Below are 14590 nucleotides of genomic sequence, written 5' to 3'. Positions count from 1 at the left end.
GAGAGACCTGGAGGCATGAGGGTACAGACTAATTCTCGGTAAGACAATCTGAAACAAATGACAAGGCTTTTATAACTCATCGTAACAATAGTATATGTATAAGAGTTTAGATAGGCTGACAGTATTAGGCCTGTTGTTAATTATACTAATATATATCTGTACTTCCAGAAGCCTCCAGGTCCTTTGAGTAGCAGTACTCTGTGGCTGTGCAGACCTTTCTAAATTGGAGCCATGAGCATACATTGACTATTTGGGTATGTTTGTTATTTTTCTGTATTTTGTCATCTTGCTATAGGAGCCTAATGAATTGATGAATTGTTGGAGGGTTGGTCTAATGTTTTATTATTTGATTTTTGTAGGAGCTGAACTGTACATCACTGTTTTTCCCACCGTGCCATATATATGTATACTATTTAGACTGAGTGCAATAGGGTTGACTGAGGACAGAGCTATACTGGGCCATTAGCTAGCATTGCATGACTTTGATTTTGGTTTTGCTTATTTGTAGTTTGTTTTGATTTGCTTATTTGCTTATTTGCTTTTGGTTACTTATTTACTTTATTTTCTTTTGGTTTTGCATTATTTGGATTTGATTTGTTTAATTTCTGTATATTTACTTTAGAGGCCCGAAGCCCTTACCCTTATTGCCCCCTTTGCCTCTTGAGTTTAGTCCCTTTTGCAGAACTCTAATACTAACCGCTTTCTTCCGTTCTGTATTTTAACCTGACTATTTTTATAACAACTGTTGAATAAACTTGACACATTTGATACATCAGCCTCTGGTTCTGTTAATTCTGAACCCGTACTTTCCTGGGGAACCTTACCTTGTTCAGTCCTATATATCTATATATATACAGTATATGGTTAATGTGTTTAAAGGATCCCTCACTCCTATATGTGTGGGTGGCGTAGTCATTGCTTTTCCTAGCCCTGCTACACATAATTGGAACTGGATTACTATGAAATGAAAGCTCATAAATGTGTACTGTTTCCAGATAAAATGGAATTGAAAACCACCCTGAATATGTATCTTCTGTTTAATAAAGAGCTAGAGAGACGGGGAGACCCCTGCTACTGAACAAACACTCTATACAGCAATGCTTAATATCAGAATATAGAGCTTTAACTTTTGGTTTTAACCAAAAAATATAATTTACAGCACCTTTAAGCTTCTTTTCTTACATCATTTTTCCACAATCTTCTGACATCCTGAAACACATCATAGAGAGCATCAATCTCTCTGGTTGCATTGGTCGGAGAGGTGTGTTGGGGGATCAGGACAAACTCCTTTATGGCTGAAAAGAGCGATAAGAGAGGGACGGAGGGTTGAAAAGACAGAGAAAGAGGAGTGAGAGACAGAAGTTAAAAAAAGTAAAAAAAAAACGCTTTTCCAGTGATTTGTTATTATTATTTATAATAGTGAGGGTACCTGTCTTGGGTGCTTTAACGCGAATGCAGAAAGGCTCTCTTGCAAAAGCATCGACGTCTCCTGGACGAGTGTCTGGGTACTGGTACTCACCTGTCACCGTCACTGTTCCGGTTCTGAACACATACGTACACAAGACAAGCAAAATATCTTTATGTTGACTGATTAGAATTTGCATGTCTTCACAGGTGCTGGGTTTAGAGTGAGTGGCTGGTAATGAGAGGTAGCAGGACAATGACATGACAGGTACCGATAGACAGACAGACACGCATAAAGGAACACATGCACGTGTCGTGTACATACTACTGTACATGTGCACATGCGCATTCACTGCACAATACACTGTATTAGCTTCTGCAATAAATGCATTTCAAACAACCTAGTGAGCTCTCATATTCACACTCCTGATAAGGAACACAATTCAGTCTCTGCTGCCACTGTTTAGGACCAGAGTGGGTAGAGGATGGAGAGATTTAAACCAGAGTTGTAAACCAAATACATTACATCAAAACTTATTTTCATGCTTTGTTGATCGGGGTCGTCAGGGGGCTATAATTGGTCCCCACCCTGTTCCCCTCTACACCAAATTTCTTTGCCAAAAATAGCCGATCTACAAGAAGCTCACACCGCCTCGCTTTGGGGTCCAGAATAGGGAATCTAAGGTTAATGTGGTTACATTCACACACACACACACACACACACACACACACACACACACACACACACACACACACACACACACACACACACACACACACACACACACACACACACACACACACACAGTGACATTGTGTTGTGCTCACCTGTAAACAAACACATACTGCTCCTGGTAGGTGGGAGATCTGCCCAGTCTCTCACTAGACACTGCATCATAGTTATGATCACTGTCATAACTGAGATGGCCAGGTGAGAGAAACACAGATTTTAATAGCTGGATTATGAGGGAAGAACAAAGACACTGTGTGTGTGTGTGTGTGTATAACCTGTTGAGCTGAGCTAGTAGCAGTGGCAACGCCTTTTGTTTGCTGTCTCTCACTTCTTGAAGCAAGCATAAATCACAGCGGGCTATGATCTACGCGCACACACACACACACACACACACACACACACACTGCTGGGTTAGACCAACATCACAAAGATAAATAATTCATAATTGTGTTGTTTACTTTCGTTTAAATACTGAAATCGGTAATGTAGTGTAGGCTATTTAAAAAGCACTGAATTGCGTATGTGCTTCTGCCATCTTCTCTATATTGAAGAAATAACTCATCTTATTTCATTTACAGAAAGAGAAAACAAAGAACTTAAGTGACAAATCATGGGAAGAAGTGACACATACAGTACCAATCATGCAGCTGTGATAGAACAATCAACACAAGTGTCTTACAGAAAACATCTGACATTAAGTACAATTAAGAGCTTACCCTGACAAGTGTGTGCATGACTTTGGCATCGTTGGACTTAGACTCGCCAAAACTATGGAGGTTGAAGGCACAGATTTTGAAATCAGACCTCCCTAAAACACCACACACACACGAGACGACAAGCAGGACGAGGAGAGTGGAGGAAACGGACTCCATAATGCTGAGCTGTAGAAAAAAAAGATTAGCAACTTTAGTGTACTGTATGTTCATTGTTCATATATACACATGGTCATTTCAAGAAAGAAACCCCTGCAATGTATTAACTTCTCCACTGCAATACAGAGAAACAACACACACAAACTACCACACTGCACACCCTGCTATATACAGTAGGTACACTACATTATACAGTAGTGCACACACAGATCACAATTATCATGCATGTATGCTGTTTTCTCTACACACTGTAGCATCATCTATCTTCTGAAATGATCACAAATGTTGTAAGACTAAAATATGTGACTGCTGCTGTCCTGCCTTGTCAAATGAGGAACACTCACTTGTAGTTGCAAACGCTTGAAAACGCTATTGTTTCCTGTGAGCAAGTCAAGACAAGGAGTACTGATCTGCCACCAGATAGCTAAAATATGTGGTTAGTAGAGACCCATGCTGATACAATCACTTTATGAGACTCACTCTAACAATCATTGACGTTCAAGTAAACTAATATTGGTTGATTATTTACCTAGGCAGTAAAATTGTTAACTGTACCTCTGCTCAAATAATTCCAATAGCCTTTAATGTTATTACAGTTTCAAAGTCATTAAGCCTGACTTCCACCAGGGGTAGAAAGACAGCAACGTATGGGAAAGTACTGCCATGGAAACTCTCCCCTTTCTCACAAGACACCAATACATTAGGATTTTAGCAGGATACCAGCTGCTAGTTTCATTTCTGTTTTTGTGATTATTGTCACCATATTGTATCATACAGTATGTGAACTCCATTCTGTAAATACATTTATTTCTAAACGTTACAATATATGCTTAGACCTTGAACAGCATCATAAAAGAAAAGCTAACATGATTTGGTCTTCTGACTTGGAATATTAGTGACAGCAAATCTTTTCCAGAGATTTCTAGTAATGGTTTCATTTTCTTAGGTCAGCAATCCCTTTGCTTGGACATCTCAAAAGAAAGCATTCATTCATTCATTTTAAAAGTCACAACAGTGAATTGGTACCAAAGCATTCAGAGGTTAGAACCATACAGTGAGTAAGCCCCAACCCTGCCAAACTATTCTCGTCCTGTGATCAAGAAGCAGGATCAACATTTCCACCCTTGAGGGCAACAGAAACGGGTTGCTGCTATCTTTCATAGCTCTTCTCAGTTCCAGCCAATAAAAAGTTGTAAATTGTACAAAAGTATTTTATATTATACATCATACATGCTTTTTTAGTATGTTAGACATAAAATATACATGACATCACACACATACTGCCCTGTATGTATATATCACTCAGTCTATCACACAACTACTGGAGAAAACAGTTCATGTTACAAGTCTTACCACATGAGGACACGTCCTTCACTCACTCTTTCCGAGAAGGAAATATAGGCATACGTTAACCTGTTCTACTTAACAGCAACACATTTTTCCCATACTCACCCCTTGAAAGATTCTAGCTGTGTCTGTATGGATTGTTTATTCCCTCACTTCCTGATATGTGAGACTCCCTTCCTGTGGGAGGGACCTGTCTGTTCTAAACTTAGGGCCCTGCTCATTCTCCGCTGTGTGGAAAGGGTGATGCAAAGTTAGGGTCCTGCAGTCACAGAGAGTGAAGAAAGGAGACCCCACCCACCCACACTCTCTCTCGCCTGAACCATGCACCCGGTACATGTACTTCAAACTATTCGTCTGATGAGTGCTTGCTTCTTTCTCTTTCATGCCATTAATATATGGCACCCGGGGAGCTGTTAGGGGTGTCTTGCTCAGACACTCCAACACATTAGACTGGGTGGTCCGGGGGAAACCAGAAACGTTCCAATTCCCAAAAGGCATTCTACCCACTCAGCTATGGCAGTCCTCACAGCCAGACAGTTCACACTGAAGAAAGGAATCATCTACAAAACATCCCACTCCATAGATGTTGCAGATTATGTAGCCCAACCCAGGTCCCCCCTCCCCTCAGCCCCCTACCCACTAACACGCCTGGGGCTAATCTTTTCAGTCTTGCAGGGGCACGTCTCTAATAGTTTGAAAATGATTGTACAACTAATCTGATCTCCATATTAAAAACCCTGCAGTGTAAATTCAATGTGATTATTGATCTTTTGTATTTTATTGGTTGCACTAAGGAGCTTTTTTATGCACCTGATCATATGCATTTAATGCTGAATCCTGCTGTGAAAAACCCAATAAACAAAGTTTAAAAAAAAAAAAAAACCTGCAGTGTCCATGTGTGTGCAAGAGCATATGGGGATTTTCTTTCTTCTTCCTTTTTTGCATGTGTGGTTATGTGTGTGTATGTGTCAGTCATCACTGCTGGTAAATGTATTTGGACTGATTGACAGTACAGATAGAAACTTAAATCCTTTCAGGATGGAAACTTTAACCAACTTCCTTATTCCTTGTTGTCACGGTGCAGCCGTGCCCTATAGAGACTTAAAAGGATCCCTGGCTAATAAGCCAACTATGCCTTAATACATTATAATTGTAAAAAATGTGCAAAAAAAATTGCAAAAAAAAAACCATATTTAAAATATTGGACGTATTAGTTGTTTTTTGTTTTCACATGCATTCCATAAATTCCATAGGGCTAGACCACACATGGACAAATGACATCATCAACTTGCGATGGACATTGCCCCTATTGAGTGAAAGATTCACTATTTTTTAAATAAATAAAATATATAAGGTGTTTTTAATTTTACATTTTAGAGGATAGAGGAGAGGATAGATGACTTTTTAAAGAGTGGCCTGGAAGGGTGAGCCATATACAACAGTTTAATATCGCAAACCACTGCACCAATCAGCCCCAAATGTTCCTCGGGTGCAATACCCTATGTTCCCAGGGTCCTATGTTCCCCCAGCCCCACCCCTCCGCAGACTATTTTTTAGATAATGGCAAAACAGAAATTGTGTCCTAAAGGTTTTGTATGCAAGTTCGATTGATGTCATTATTGCAATAGTAAGGGAATGATTTCTGTCTCAATATTGTGCAACTTTTACCACTTAAACCTTTTATACTTTGTTGATCGGGGTCGTCATGGGGCTATACTTTGTCCCCACCTTGTTCCCCTAAACACCAAATGTAAAAAATAGCCGATCTACAAGTTCACAACGCCTCACTTTGTGACACATGGTGACCTTGTAGATCTGCTATTTTCATCGATTGTTGGCCTATTATGACAGGATTAGAATAGGGAAAGCGACTCTTTCTCCGCCGTGTGGAAAGGGTGACGCAAAGTTTAGGGTCCTGCAGTCACAGAGAGGAGAAAGGATACCCCACCCACACACTCTCTCTCTCTCTCTCTCTCTCTCTCTCTCTCTCTCTCTCTCTCTCTCTTGCTCCCCCGCTAGCTTGCTAACAATCAGACACACACAGCAGGTGTCCCCTCCTCTCAGCCCCCTACCCACCAATACACCTCCTTAGAGCCTGGTGCCAATCTTTTCAGTCTTTCAGAACAGGAGGCTCAAAAGAAAAAGAAAATCCAGAAGGCTCAGGGGCCTGATGCTGTCCCCCTCTCGTCCTCCCTCAAGCACTGCACAGATAAACTGGCACTCTGTACTGATTCTGCCGGATTCAAAAAGCTCCACCTTACCCAGTCCCCAAAAAGCCACGGGTTACTGGACTTCATGACTACATTATGATTGCATTATGAGTACTTATGAGTGCTTATAATTGTAATTATACAGTGTTATATGCACATCACAATGCATTTATAATTGACCTTATCAGTCATTATAGAATGCTTTAGAATGTGTGATTATTGTTATAAAGAATTATGAATATTTATGAGCTCTTATAAACATAATTACACAGTGTTATAAGCAGATTATAATGTATTATAAGTATGTGTATAAAGAAGTATAGACATGGTATGCATAGCAAGTGTTATAATGTCATATCATAATGTGTTGTCCTCATACTCACATAAAGCTTCCTCATTTTTCTTTTCTTGACAGAGTTGAAAAAGGTAGTCCCTGTCTTCACTTACAAAACAATGAATGTATTTGTTGTGTTAAATGACCTCATCTCTCTGCTACCTGACATGACATCTAAAATGCTGAGAACCTATCCAATTCTCGCATCTTTTCGCATGTCTAACTCGTTCAGCAACAATCATCATCACTGCTGGTAAATGTATTTGGACTGATTGACAGTACAGATATTACATTACATTACAGTCATTTAGCAGACGCTTTTATCCAAAGCGACTTACAATAGAAGATAGAAACTTAAATTCTTTCAGGATGGAAACTTTAACCAACTTCCTTATTCCTTGTTGTCACGGTGCAGCCATGCCCTATAGAGCGTGCCAAAATTCCTGAAAGGGGCGTCAACAAGTGTCTTTTGGTAGCTGCGGACATCTTTGAGGGGTAAAAACCAGGTTGACTTAACATTGCCCAATGCCACGCCCAATGCCAACGCCCCCCGTGGTGACGACGTTGGCACACTCTATAGAGACTTAAAGGGATCCCTGGCTAATAAGCCAACTATGCCTTAATACATTATAATTGTAAAAAATGTGCAAAAAAAATAAAAAATGTGCAAAAAAAAACATATTTAAAATATTGGACGTATTAGTTGTTTTTTGTTTTCACATGCATTCCATAAATTCCATAGGGCTAGACCACACATGGACAAATGACATCATCAACTTGCGACGGGCATTGCCCCTATTGAGTGAAAGATTCACAATTTTTAAAATAAATAAAATATCTAAGGTGTTTTTAATTTTACATTTTAGTTATAGAGGACAGTTATAATGTATTAAGCCACTTCACCGGACTTGACTGTACATAATCCTGCACTGGACTGATGGTGTTTTGAAGAAAATAAATACCAAAAACTGCATTCTTGGATTTGTCAAATGTTTGGAGCCTTGGCCGTTCAAGCCACTTCACACTTGTCCTATGTGTGTTCCATGACAAAGAGGAGAGGATAGATGACTTTTTAAAGAGTGGCCTGGAAGGGGCGAGCCATATACAACAGTTTAATATCGCAAACCACTGCACCAATCAGCCCCAAATGTTCCTCGGGTTCAATGCCCTATGTTCCCAGGGTCCTATGTTCCCCCAGCCCCACCCCTCCCCAGACTATTTTTTAAATAATGGCAAAACAGAAATTGTGTCCTAAAGGTTTTGTATGCAAGTTCGATTGATGTCATTATTGCAATAGTAAGGGAATGATTTCTGTCTCAATATTGTGCAACTTTTACCACTTAAACCTTTTATACTTTGTTGATCGGGGTCGTCAGGGGGCTATACTTTGTCCCCACCTTGTTCCCCTCTACACCAAATGTCAAAAATAGCCGATCTACAAGTTCACAATGCCTCACTTTGTGACACATGGTGACCTTGTAGATCTGCTATTTTCATCGATTGTTGGCCTATTATAACAGGATTAGAATAGGGAAAGCGACTCTTTCTCCGCCGTGTGGAAAGGGTGACGCAAAGTTTAGGGTCCTGCAGTCACAGAGAGGAGAAAGGAGACCCCACCCACACACACACACACACACACACACACACACACACACACACACACACACACACACACACACACACACACACACACACACACACACACACACACACACTCTCTCTCTCTCTCTCTCTCTCTCTCTCTCTCTCTCTCTCTCTCTCTCTCTCTCTCTCGCTCTCTCTCTCTCTCGCTCCCCCGCTAGCTTGCTAACAATCAGACACACACAGCAGGTGTCCCCTCCCCTCAGCCCCCTACCCACCAATACACCTCCTTAGAGCCTGGTGCCAATCTTTTCAATCTTTCAGAACAGAGGCTCAAAAGAGAAAGAAAATCCAGAAGGCTCAGGGGCCTGATGCTGTCCCCCTCTCGTCCTCCCTCAAGCACTGCACAGATAAACTGGCACTCTGTACTGATTCCGCCGGATTCAAAAAACTCCACCATACCCAGTCCCCAAAAAGCCAAGGGTTACTGGACTGCATAGCAAGTGTTATAATGTCATATCATAATGTGTTGTCCTCATACTCACATAAAGCTTCCTAATTTTTCTTTTCTTGACAGAGTTGAAAAAGGGGTAGTCCCTGTCTTCACTTACAAAACAATGAATTTATTTGTTGTGTTAAATGACCTCATCTCTCTGCTACCTGACATGACATCTAAAATGCTGAGAACCTATCCAATATCGCATCTTTTCGCATGTCTAACTCGTTCAACAACAATCATCATCACTGCTGGTAAATGTATTTGGACTTATTGACAGTACAGATAGAAACTTAAATCCTTTCAGGATGGAAACTTTAACCAACTTCCTTATTCCTTGTTGTCACGGTGCAGCCGTGCCCTATAGAGACTTAAAAGGATCCCTGGCTAATAAGCCAACTATGCCTTAATACATTATAATTGTAAAAAAACATATTTAAAATATTGGACGTATTAGTTGTTTTTTGTTTTCACATGCATTCCATAAATTCCATAGGGCTAGACCACACATGGACAAATGACATCATCAACTTGCGACGGGCATTGCCCCTATTGAGTGAAAGATTCACAATTTTTAAAATAAATAAAATATCTAAGGTGTTTTTAATTTTACATTTTAGTTATAGAGGACAGTTATAATGTATTAATTAAGCCACTTCACCGGACTTGACTGTACATAATCCTGCACTGGACTGATGGTGTTTTGAAGAAAATAAATACCAAAAACTGGATTTGTCAAATATTTGGAGCCTTGGCCGTTCAAGCCACTTCACACTTGTCCTATGCGTGTTCCATGACAAAGAGGAGAGGATAGATGACTTTTTAAAGAGTGGCCTGGAAGGGTGAGCCATATACAACAGTTTAATATCGCAAACCACTGCACCAATCAGCCCCAAATGTTCCTCGGGTGCAATACCCTATGTTCCCAGGGTCCTATGTTCCCCCAGCCCCACCCCTCCGCAGACTATTTTTTAGATAATGGCAAAACAGAAATTGTGTCCTAAAGGTTTTGTATGCAAGTTCGATTGTCATTATTGCAATAGTAAGGGAATGATTTCTGTCTCAATATTGTGCAACTTTTACCACTTAAACCTTTTATACTTTGTTGATCGGGGTCGTCACATGGGGCTATACTTTGTCCCCACCTTGTTCCCCTAAACACCAAATGTAAAAAATAGCCGATCTACAAGTTCACAACGCCTCACTTTGTGACACATGGTGACCTTGTAGATCTGCTATTTTCATCGATTGTTGGCCTATTATGACAGGATTAGAATAGGGAAAGCGACTCTTTCTCCGCCGTGTGGAAAGGGTGACGCAAAGTTTAGGGTCCTGCAGTCACAGAGAGGAGAAAGGATACCCCACCCACACACTCTCTCTCTCTCTCTCTCTCTCTCTCTCTCTCTCTCTCTCTCTCTCTCTCTCTCTTGCTCCCCCGCTAGCTTGCTAACAATCAGACACACACAGCAGGTGTCCCCTCCTCTCAGCCCCCTACCCACCAATACACCTCCTTAGAGCCTGGTGCCAATCTTTTCAGTCTTTCAGAACAGGAGGCTCAAAAGAAAAAGAAAATCCAGAAGGCTCAGGGGCCTGATGCTGTCCCCCTCTCGTCCTCCCTCAAGCACTGCACAGATAAACTGGCACTCTGTACTGATTCTGCCGGATTCAAAAAGCTCCACCTTACCCAGTCCCCAAAAAGCCACGGGTTACTGGACTTCATGACTACATTATGATTGCATTATGAGTACTTATGAGTGCTTATAATTGTAATTATACAGTGTTATATGCACATCACAATGCATTTATAATTGACCTTATCAGTCATTATAGAATGCTTTAGAATGTGTGATTATTGTTATAAAGAATTATGAATATTTATGAGCTCTTATAAACATAATTACACAGTGTTATAAGCAGATTATAATGTATTATAAGTATGTGTATAAAGAAGTATAGACATGGTATGCATAGCAAGTGTTATAATGTCATATCATAATGTGTTGTCCTCATACTCACATAAAGCTTCCTCATTTTTCTTTTCTTGACAGAGTTGAAAAAGGTAGTCCCTGTCTTCACTTACAAAACAATGAATGTATTTGTTGTGTTAAATGACCTCATCTCTCTGCTACCTGACATGACATCTAAAATGCTGAGAACCTATCCAATTCTCGCATCTTTTCGCATGTCTAACTCGTTCAGCAACAATCATCATCACTGCTGGTAAATGTATTTGGACTGATTGACAGTACAGATATTACATTACATTACAGTCATTTAGCAGACGCTTTTATCCAAAGCGACTTACAATAGAAGATAGAAACTTAAATTCTTTCAGGATGGAAACTTTAACCAACTTCCTTATTCCTTGTTGTCACGGTGCAGCCATGCCCTATAGAGCGTGCCAAAATTCCTGAAAGGGGCGTCAACAAGTGTCTTTTGGTAGCTGCGGACATCTTTGAGGGGTAAAAACCAGGTTGACTTAACATTGCCCAATGCCACGCCCAATGCCAACGCCCCCCGTGGTGACGACGTTGGCACACTCTATAGAGACTTAAAGGGATCCCTGGCTAATAAGCCAACTATGCCTTAATACATTATAATTGTAAAAAATGTGCAAAAAAAAATAAAAAATGTGCAAAAAAAAACATATTTAAAATATTGGACGTATTAGTTGTTTTTTGTTTTCACATGCATTCCATAAATTCCATAGGGCTAGACCACACATGGACAAATGACATCATCAACTTGCGACGGGCATTGCCCCTATTGAGTGAAAGATTCACAATTTTTAAAATAAATAAAATATCTAAGGTGTTTTTAATTTTACATTTTAGTTATAGAGGACAGTTATAATGTATTAAGCCACTTCACCGGACTTGACTGTACATAATCCTGCACTGGACTGATGGTGTTTTGAAGAAAATAAATACCAAAAACTGCATTCTTGGATTTGTCAAATGTTTGGAGCCTTGGCCGTTCAAGCCACTTCACACTTGTCCTATGTGTGTTCCATGACAAAGAGGAGAGGATAGATGACTTTTTAAAGAGTGGCCTGGAAGGGGCGAGCCATATACAACAGTTTAATATCGCAAACCACTGCACCAATCAGCCCCAAATGTTCCTCGGGTTCAATGCCCTATGTTCCCAGGGTCCTATGTTCCCCCAGCCCCACCCCTCCCCAGACTATTTTTTAAATAATGGCAAAACAGAAATTGTGTCCTAAAGGTTTTGTATGCAAGTTCGATTGATGTCATTATTGCAATAGTAAGGGAATGATTTCTGTCTCAATATTGTGCAACTTTTACCACTTAAACCTTTTATACTTTGTTGATCGGGGTCGTCAGGGGGCTATACTTTGTCCCCACCTTGTTCCCCTCTACACCAAATGTCAAAAATAGCCGATCTACAAGTTCACAATGCCTCACTTTGTGACACATGGTGACCTTGTAGATCTGCTATTTTCATCGATTGTTGGCCTATTATAACAGGATTAGAATAGGGAAAGCGACTCTTTCTCCGCCGTGTGGAAAGGGTGACGCAAAGTTTAGGGTCCTGCAGTCACAGAGAGGAGAAAGGAGACCCCACCCACACACACACACACACACACACACACACACACACACACACACACACACACACACACACACACACACACACACACACACACACACACACACACTCTCTCTCTCTCTCTCTCTCTCTCTCTCTCTCTCTCTCTCTCTCTCTCTCTCTCTCGCTCTCTCTCTCTCTCGCTCCCCCGCTAGCTTGCTAACAATCAGACACACACAGCAGGTGTCCCCTCCCCTCAGCCCCCTACCCACCAATACACCTCCTTAGAGCCTGGTGCCAATCTTTTCAATCTTTCAGAACAGAGGCTCAAAAGAGAAAGAAAATCCAGAAGGCTCAGGGGCCTGATGCTGTCCCCCTCTCGTCCTCCCTCAAGCACTGCACAGATAAACTGGCACTCTGTACTGATTCCGCCGGATTCAAAAAACTCCACCATACCCAGTCCCCAAAAAGCCAAGGGTTACTGGACTGCATAGCAAGTGTTATAATGTCATATCATAATGTGTTGTCCTCATACTCACATAAAGCTTCCTAATTTTTCTTTTCTTGACAGAGTTGAAAAAGGGGTAGTCCCTGTCTTCACTTACAAAACAATGAATTTATTTGTTGTGTTAAATGACCTCATCTCTCTGCTACCTGACATGACATCTAAAATGCTGAGAACCTATTCAATATCGCATCTTTTCGCATGTCTAACTCGTTCAACAACAATCATCATCACTGCTGGTAAATGTATTTGGACTTATTGACAGTACAGATAGAAACTTAAATCCTTTCAGGATGGAAACTTTAACCAACTTCCTTATTCCTTGTTGTCACGGTGCAGCCGTGCCCTATAGAGACTTAAAAGGATCCCTGGCTAATAAGCCAACTATGCCTTAATACATTATAATTGTAAAAAAACATATTTAAAATATTGGACGTATTAGTTGTTTTTTGTTTTCACATGCATTCCATAAATTCCATAGGGCTAGACCACACATGGACAAATGACATCATCAACTTGCGACGGGCATTGCCCCTATTGAGTGAAAGATTCACAATTTTTAAAATAAATAAAATATCTAAGGTGTTTTTAATTTTACATTTTAGTTATAGAGGACAGTTATAATGTATTAATTAAGCCACTTCACCGGACTTGACTGTACATAATCCTGCACTGGACTGATGGTGTTTTGAAGAAAATAAATACCAAAAACTGGATTTGTCAAATATTTGGAGCCTTGGCCGTTCAAGCCACTTCACACTTGTCCTATGCGTGTTCCATGACAAAGAGGAGAGGATAGATGACTTTTTAAAGAGTGGCCTGGAAGGGGCGAGCCATATACAACAGTTTAATATCGCAAACCACTGCACCAATCAGCCCCAAATGTTCCTCGGGTGCAATGCTCTATGTTCCCAGGGTCCTATGTTCCCCCAGCCCCACTGGTGTGTGTGTGTGTGTGGGTGGGGTCTCCTTTCTCCTCTCTGTGACTGCAGGACCCTAAACTTTGCGTCACCCTTTCCACACGGCGGAGAAAGAGTCTCTCTTTTGCTCCCCCGCTAGCTTGCTAACAATCAGACACACACAGCAGGTGTCCCCTCCCCTCAGCCCCCTACCCACCAATACACCTCCTTAGAGCCTGGTGCCAATCTTTTCAGTCTTTCAGAACAGAGGCTCAAAAGAAAAAGAAAATCCAGAAGGCTCAGGGGCCTGATGCTGTCCCCCTCTCGTCCTCCCTCAAGCACTGCACAGATAAACTGGCACTCTGTACTGATTCCGCCGGATTCAAAAAGCTCCACCATACCCAGTCCCCAAAAAGCCAAGGGTTACTGGACTTCATGACTACATTATGATTGCATTATGAGTACTTATGAGTGCTTATAATTGTAATTATACTGATACTGATACTGATACTGATTCTGATACTGATTCCGCCGGATCCAAAAAGCTCCACCATACCCAGTCCCCAAAAAGCCAAGGGTTACTGGACTGCATAGCAAGTGTTATAATGTCATATCAGAATGTGTTGTCCTCATACTCACATAAAGCTTCCTCATTTTTCT

General features: G+C 40.9%; 2 protein-coding genes across 4 annotated transcripts in view; one reads left to right on the top strand and one right to left on the bottom strand.

Moving 5' to 3' along the window:
- LOC311054252 (V-type proton ATPase subunit S1-like) overlaps positions 1 to 928 on the top strand; it is a gene marked incomplete at its 3' end in the record, with an annotated part of 5817 nt that extends 4889 nt beyond the window's left edge. Inside the window, exon 8 of the mRNA XM_084070128.1 lies at positions 913 to 928. Coding sequence (XP_083926254.1) covers positions 913 to 928 — 16 coding nt within the window. The remainder of the gene's footprint in view (positions 1 to 912) is intronic.
- Positions 929 to 1145: 217 nt separating this feature from the next.
- On the bottom strand, positions 1146 to 7036 carry LOC311053404 (deoxyribonuclease gamma-like). 3 transcript variants are annotated; one of them, XM_084068911.1, is made up of 6 exons: positions 6950 to 7036; positions 2854 to 3018; positions 2413 to 2501; positions 2233 to 2322; positions 1430 to 1542; positions 1146 to 1295 (listed from the first exon to the last, which is right to left on the bottom strand). In XM_084068911.1, the coding sequence occupies exons 1-6, from the start codon at positions 6962 to 6964 to the stop codon at positions 1165 to 1167; spliced, it is 603 nt and encodes a 200-aa protein (XP_083925037.1). In that variant the 5' UTR covers positions 6965 to 7036; the 3' UTR covers positions 1146 to 1164. The 3 variants fall into 3 exon arrangements, with proteins under 3 accessions (XP_083925037.1, XP_083925038.1, XP_083925039.1); XM_084068912.1 differs by lacking the exon at positions 6950 to 7036 and adding an exon at positions 4462 to 4609; XM_084068913.1 differs by lacking the exon at positions 6950 to 7036 and adding an exon at positions 4363 to 4467.
- Positions 7037 to 14590: the final 7554 nt, after the last annotated feature.

Source organism: Gymnoscopelus microlampas, assembly GCF_963454915.1.
Source record: "Gymnoscopelus microlampas genome assembly, chromosome: 10".
In the NCBI taxonomy this organism is placed as follows: domain Eukaryota; kingdom Metazoa; phylum Chordata; class Actinopteri; order Myctophiformes; family Myctophidae; genus Gymnoscopelus; species Gymnoscopelus microlampas.
This window is presented reverse-complemented; position numbering and strand designations above follow the sequence as displayed.

Coding starts and splice junctions, on each gene's coding strand:
- LOC311053404 (XM_084068911.1), bottom strand. Junction 2,502..2,853: donor TCATGCACACACTTGTCAGG/GTAAGCTCTTAA, acceptor GTGTGCGCGTAG/ATCATAGCCCGCTGTGATTT. Junction 1,543..2,232: donor CAGTATGTGTTTGTTTACAG/GTGAGCACAACA, acceptor GTATGTGTTCAG/AACCGGAACAGTGACGGTGA.